The sequence below is a fragment of the Eschrichtius robustus genome, chromosome 11, assembly GCF_028021215.1.
Source record: "Eschrichtius robustus isolate mEscRob2 chromosome 11, mEscRob2.pri, whole genome shotgun sequence".
In the NCBI taxonomy this organism is placed as follows: domain Eukaryota; kingdom Metazoa; phylum Chordata; class Mammalia; order Artiodactyla; family Eschrichtiidae; genus Eschrichtius; species Eschrichtius robustus.
The window spans coordinates 109,822,212-109,828,827 of NC_090834.1; the positions used below are offsets into that span (position 1 = coordinate 109,822,212).

General features: G+C 55.9%; 1 protein-coding gene across 1 annotated transcript; it reads left to right on the top strand.

Annotated features, from left to right (window-relative positions):
- The first annotated feature begins 392 nt into the window (after positions 1-392).
- Positions 393-6,246, top strand: GAL (galanin and GMAP prepropeptide). The gene is made up of 5 exons (XM_068556488.1): positions 393-473; positions 1,344-1,398; positions 4,543-4,629; positions 4,920-4,997; positions 6,176-6,246. Exons 1-5 carry the CDS (start codon positions 393-395, stop codon positions 6,244-6,246), a joined length of 372 nt encoding a protein of 123 aa, XP_068412589.1.
- The last annotated feature ends 370 nt before the right edge of the window (positions 6,247-6,616 follow it).

A 6,616-nucleotide genomic window follows, 5' to 3' on the forward strand; every position in this document is an offset into this window, starting at 1 on the left:
GCCACGCGGTGAGAGCCCCCTGCCCTACCCTACTCGACCCGACTCGACGGACGCGCGGCCCCGCCGACATCCCCGGACCCGCTGACGCCCCAGGACCTGCAGATCCCCCGGGCCCCGCCGCTCAAGGTACCGCGCCCCCGGGGACCCCGGCGGGAGGCGGACCCCCTTTCTCCGCCGTCCCCTCTCCGGAGCGCCCGCCTGCGGGTGGACCTTCCCTGGGGCCGGCGCGGCGCCCCTGCCCCTTGCCCGGGCTCTCGGTCCTCGGCACCTCGGCTCCTGGCCGCCCTTCCCGCACCCGCAGGGGCGGGGGTCCGAGCCTCCGCCCGACGTGAGCCCTGGGGACCCAGACCGGCCTCCCCGCGCCGTCCCCCACCGCCCGCCTTCCCTTGCAGATGCCCAGAGGCTGCGCCCTCCTGCTCGCCTCGCTGCTCCTCGCCGCGGCCCTTTCAGCCACCCTGGGGCTCGGGTCGCCGGTAAGTGCAGGCTGGGGAGCAAACGCTCCCCAAGCGGGTCCCCTTCTCTGCAAAGGGGGGCAACCGCATCAGAACCAGACTCGGGGGAGGGTGGATGCCTTGTGCCATCAATTCTGCCTCCGGGCGGGCGGGAGTTGGGGGAGGGGGGGGATCCCTGCCGCGGGGAGCTGCGCAGGGAGGGGCCCGGGTCCTGCGAGCAGACCAGCGGGGGCTGGGCGAGGGCGGTGATTTCCGCTCAGAGGCTCCCTCGGATCCTCCCGGCATCTCGCCTCTCCCAGTGTGTAAACAGCCCCTGGCTATCGACCACTAAACATGGGCACTGCTGTACTTGAGGTTAGCGCCTCGGACGCGTGAGAAGCAAATCTCATTCCATTCAGCTCAGTAGAGCGGCAGTACACCGTGTGCGAGCCGGTGTCATCAACAGGTGTTCTCAGCATCGCTTAAAAGCGCGTGGGCGCACTAAGAGTCTGTGGTCTGCGGCGCTAAAGGAAGTATTTGATAAAGCAAGTAGTCCTATTTTCATGTCAAATATAGCTTATCTGCAAATCTGGAATTTCTTGCAGCTTCCAAAAGTACATGCATTATTCTAAGTCCTGTATCATGCCTGGAAGGTCTGAGTGAATTTCACTTAATGTCTTTCTAGTTTCATTTAAAGCTCTTGCTTTAACAGTTTGCGTCTCTTGGCTTAGTATATGAAAGAGTAACTAAAGTGTGTTTGTAATTTAAGTTCTGTGATTATTTGAAGTAAATAACTTCACAGGCTGCCATGGTGGGTTATACAAGCAGAAGCGGCCTTTGGGGCTTCTTTGAGCCAGCGCAGCCGGTACCAGGCAGGATCCTTGCCATCTGACCCCCTTTCTCCCATTTAAGGTGAAGGAAAAGAGAGGCTGGACCCTGAACAGCGCTGGCTACCTTCTTGGACCACGTAAGTGATGCAGGTGCACGGCCTCTCGACACCGAACCGGCTTTTCTAGTGCTGGCTGTAGCGCTTGTGCACGTCCTGCTGCTTCTGAAATATGGGGGTAGCCAGTCATCATTCTGATACCTTGATATTCCAGTTTGAGTCTGATAAAGGGAAACAGGGGAGTCTTCCATGAGACTTTGAGGCAGGATGGTTTCTCTGTAGGTTTAACTGACTCCCTGAAAGGCAGCCCCCCCCCCCATGTCCCAATTCTCAGCCTCCTCCCCACTTGCCCCGCCCCCAGCCTTGGGGCACCTTGCTCTTTCTTGAACCCTGACCCGTCCTGCAGCCTGCAGCTTGGCAAACCCTTAGGGCCCTCTCCTGCCTTCTCTGCACCCTTCCCCCTTTTCACCCCCGTTCCTCAGCCTGGCCAGTCTCGACTGCTTGGCACATTGGCCCAGGCCTGATACCTCCGGAAACCTCTCCTTCCTCTGGCTCTCCTGCCCTGCACCCCATGGGATTCCTAGCCTCATACTTTGATCAGGCTTCCCCAGGTGACCGTCTTGGAAGGCAGACATCCCTTGGGGCTCTGTTCTGGGCCCTCTCTTGGGTCCCTCTGTATCTCCCTAAACGTTCCCATCCACTCCTTGGCTTCACAGAGCACCCCCAGGTCAACTGACCCCAACCTTATCTCCGTCTTCCGTGAGCCTAAGCCTGGGATAGGAATTCACAGGTGACCTAGAGAAGCCAAAACATGCTCGCCCCAAAACTAAATGCAGAAGGTCCTCTTCCTGCTCCAGATCTGTCCCTGGAGCCGTCCTGCAGGGTGACTGATACTTGGTGTCTTGTCCTTGATGTGACATCGTCTGGACTCAGTGGGAGTAATTTGATTACATTCATGATGCAGAGAATCCAGTGAGCCTAGGGTAGCTGGGGCCTTCAGAGACCCCCTGTTCGACTGCTGCATTCACAGGGAAGCACACCGAGCCCGGGGCTCAGTGACCAGCTCGCTGCCATGGAATCCCTAAGTGGGCGCAGGAGGCGGCAGGCAATGGGGGAGTGGGTGTGTGCAGACAGGCCACGCCTCCAGCGCTAAAGGGGACAGCTCTGGGGACAGCTCTGGACACTGCAGGCTATGGCCACTGCGGCCTCCCCTCGCCCCCCCCAGCCCCCACTCCCTGCTCTCTTCACGTCCTCTGTCTGCAGTGGCACCTTCAGATTTTAATTGTTCTAAAGGAGGGGGCGAGGGGAGACCTTTCACTTCCCATCCAACCTCCTACCTACTCGTAGCTTTCAAATTTGCAGGCATGGTTGATTTGGGGACAGCCATCAACCTTAAAAAAAAAATCCTCCTCTATTTATTTCCTGCTTTCCTGCCGGAAAGGAGGCAAACAACTCATATATAGCTCATATCCCAATCCTTCCAGAGTCGTCGGGAAGAATGGTCCCCGTTTAAACTACCCCCGGGGAGCTACTTTTAGTTCTTAATCCCCAAGTTTAAGTACAGACTCTTCTCCCACTGCAGATGGTTGTTTATCTGATCACCTGGAGGGTGCCTGAGAGCCGGGCTTTGAGAAACACAGGCACAGAAATGACAAAAACTAAACGGGGCCACAGGCAGGACCTGCTGGGCATCTTTAGTCTCAGATCAAACGCAGCAGCCGGTCCCCACGTGGTCTTGTCACTTCGCCTGCAGGAGGGAAAGACTGATTTAAAGGGTGCGAGTTTTCCTGAACCCTTTGCAGCCCTGAGTTCTTCCCCTCAGAAAGCACCTCGTCTCTGTGTGCTACTGGCCCAAAAGAAAGAAGGAGCCCTTCAACAGAAATACTTGTCCGTGTGACTCTGGCATACTGAAAATGTATTTATCAAGAAGATTTAGGGAATTCCCTGGTGGTGCAGTGGTTAGGACTCAGCGCTTTCACTGCTGGGGCCCGGGTTCGATCCCTGGTCGGGGAACTAAGATCCCACAAGCTTTGTGGCGTGGCCAAAAAATCCTGTTAGAAAACAAACCGTTTTTCACTCTCAAGTTGGATCACCAGAAGCTGTCCGTCTAGACTAGCTGTTTGTCAGAATTCTTTGCAACTTCACACTGTGCTCCTGACTTCTGTTGTCAGGTCAGCATAGAAAATGGCAACATAAAAATGCTGAAGACAGTTTGAGCCTGACTGCACCCAGTGGCCTTTGGAAGCGCCGGGTTACTTATCTTTCCTCCACATTTAACGCCAAGACCTCTGTCTCTGGAAAAATGAACTCGCTTTCTTTTGTCTGGGCTTGGAGATGGTACAGTCCACCAGGCCAGGTAGCCAGAGACCAAGAGCCAGACCTTCTCCTTTAGCCCGGAGAGGGCCCCGATCAGGCCCTTCTCTTCATTCCAGGGCACTTGGTGGAGACCCCTCATTCTTTCTTTCCAATACTTTTGTTTTTGTTTTTGTTTTTTTGCCCGTGCCGCTCAGCACGTGGGATCTTAATTTCCCGACCAGGGATCGAACCTGGGCCCCTGCAGTGGAAGCGTGGAGTCCTAACCCCTGGACCACCAGGGAACTGCAATTACCATTCCCCTGTGTCACTCCACCCAGAGTGCGCGCCCGTGTGCACACACACACACACTCTCAACCTCCCTCCTTCCCTCCCTCCCCCCTCCTGCTCCTTCTCTCTGTCTCTGTCTGTATCTCTCTCCCCGGCTTCAGTCGGTCTCCCACACAGCAGCCAGTGATCTTTGAGAAATAAAATTCTGATTACATCAGAACTGCAAATCCTGTGGTTCCCCCTCCGACCCCGCTTTCAGGGATGCAGGACTCCAGCCCTTGTCCTCTGCCTGGGAGGCACCCAGCTCAAACTCCAGCCCCCCAAGGCCCCCTTGGCACTCCCCTCTCCCTGCACCAGGTCTGCGCCCCTGGGGCCAGTGCCCTCTGCTGGCCACATGCTGCCCCCTCTTGACTGGAGGCTCCCCTCTTGTTCCGTGGGGCCCCAGCACCTGGATAAGAGCTGTACCCTGGCCCTGGCACGAGTTCCTCCCTCAGGTTCCACGGAGAACAACTCCCTCTTCCATGGTTTCCCTACCTTGGCTTTGTTTTTACAGTCCGTTGTGTTACATGTCGGCTATAAGCAGCCATGTGTCCTTTCATTATAGTGACAACACTCAGGTGCTTTCCTCTGATTTGCAAACAGATGCCATTGACAACCACAGATCATTTCACGACAAGCATGGCTTCACTGGCAAGCGGGAACTCGAGCCTGAAGACGAAGCCAGGCCAGGTGAGAGGACTTTAATCTCAGGGCCCGCAGGGCAGTGGGGGGTATGGGGCTCCTGCCACCGCTGACCCACAGCTGGGGCCTGAGCTTGGCCCGGCCCCATCTGTCAGCCGCCAGAAATAGGAGCAGCAAACCTGAGGGTAAGCTCCAGGGGCGGCCACAGGGGGCTCAGGGCCTCCACTGCGCTGAGCCAGGCTCTGAGAGGGAGGGAGGGACATGCCGGTGATGCCCCCACGTGCCCAGGTCTAAGACAGGCACCAAGGTCGTCAACGCTGATCCCCTCTGGTTTCTAGGAAGCGTTGACAGGCAGCTGTTGGAGAACAATGTCGTGCGCACGATAATCGAGTTTCTGACTTTCTTGCAGCTCAGAGGTATGTGAAATATTACCAACATAAAATCCCACCTCTTAGAAGCCTGTGCACATAAAAAAACCTGTCAAGAAAGGCTTCCACAGGCTTCTCCTGGGAAGGAACCGCGCTCCCCCTACACACCGACAGTCACGCTGGTGGGTGGGGTTACAGGCGGGGGCATGGGAACCAGCTACAAAGGGGCCTGGTTCATTCGCTCTGCTGGACCCACATTTCTTGACATGGTAACAGCGGCTGTTACCTTCTGGGGCCTAGTTAGTACACACAGTCAGGCTCTCCGTAGACCCCCTTAAATCGTATCTTGGGAGCGCGGTGAGAGAACGGAGCCCGCGGCCTGGATCGCCCTTTCACCCTGCGCAGCCTCCAGCGGGGCTGGCTGCATTTGACCCCGACAGCTCTCCATCCCGGCATCTAGTACAGCCGACGGGGCCTTTCTGTGAAGCATTCAGCCCCAGCACTTCCGTGCCTCAGGGCTGTCATTCATGCCACTGCGAGGGTCAAAACTGCCCCTGTGGAAGGGGCCCAGAGTTCACCCCAGGGAGGTGGCCTGGGGACACAGTGGGACATGGGCCACTTTGATGCTCCAAGGGAGACCTTGGGTGGTCAGGTTCTGCACATCACAGTTTTGTTGTCGAGTTGGAAGAGCGAAGACTATTCTTGGGTTCTGTTTTGATCCATTTGCTCTCAGGCTCCACTGCCTTAGCTGAGGGACTTCAGGTGGGCGTGGGGAGGGGGGAAGGAGTGGGGGGAGGAGACTTAAGGCCTGTGGCTTTTCCTTAGAACCATCCATGGGCAGGGGGGCTGTGGGAGAAGAACTTAGAAACCTCAGAACCAAGCAACCGATCCCCTCTGTTTGAGCCCAGGGCAGCCTTTGGGGAAATCTCTGCTGGAGAAAATCTGCTGGTGACTTTTCCAGTGAGGGGCAGATGGACTCTTCCGGGTTTTTTGTTTGTTTGTTTTGTTTTGGATGTTGTAACAACATGGAACTTCTTTCATCAGGAGACATCGATTTTTATTGCCCAAACAGGAATTACACTTTTTTAAAGTCTGACCGTTTCAAATGCATACTAAGTACGAGAGTTCAATGTGACATGTGCCTGATTCTGGGTTTGCTGCCGTGAGCATCTCTGCAGAGGACGAGCACTTGAGCTTTGCCCTCAGTGTGGCCCTCCCCTCTGCAGACGCTGGGGCCCTGGAGCGCCGGCCCGGTCTCCCCGCAGCAGTGTCCTCAGGAGACGTGGAGCAGTCCTAGGAAGCTCCCGGGGCGGGTTCGGCTCTTCGTTGTCATTCGAAGTCAAGCTCGGAGACCATGATAATCATACGGCAACGAATGCAGAGCCAACCACCCCTGTCCTCTCCGCCCTGATGCTGTGTCCTTATCATTTAAGATTTTTTCCCTTTGGTCATAATTTTGAGTGGCGAATAAAAAAGCAGCAACAGCTTGTGATTATCGTTTTCTTCCACACGTCTGTCTTGTTGCCGCTGCCACCAGTGTGTCTTTAAAAGATGATGCTTGATTATAATCACACATAATAGAGAAAAGTTTTACACCCAAATTCTACCATCCAGAGCGTCTCTGAGACACTTTCTCTTGTCACTCACGTCCAGGGAACATAAAGTTA

Coding starts and splice junctions, on each gene's coding strand:
- GAL (XM_068556488.1), top strand. CDS start 393: ATGCCCAGAGGCTGCGCCCTCCTGCTCGCCTCGCTGCTCCTCGCCGCG. Junction 4,630..4,919: donor TGAAGACGAAGCCAGGCCAG/GTGAGAGGACTT, acceptor TCTGGTTTCTAG/GAAGCGTTGACAGGCAGCTG. Junction 4,998..6,175: donor GACTTTCTTGCAGCTCAGAG/GTATGTGAAATA, acceptor TCCCCTCTGCAG/ACGCTGGGGCCCTGGAGCGC.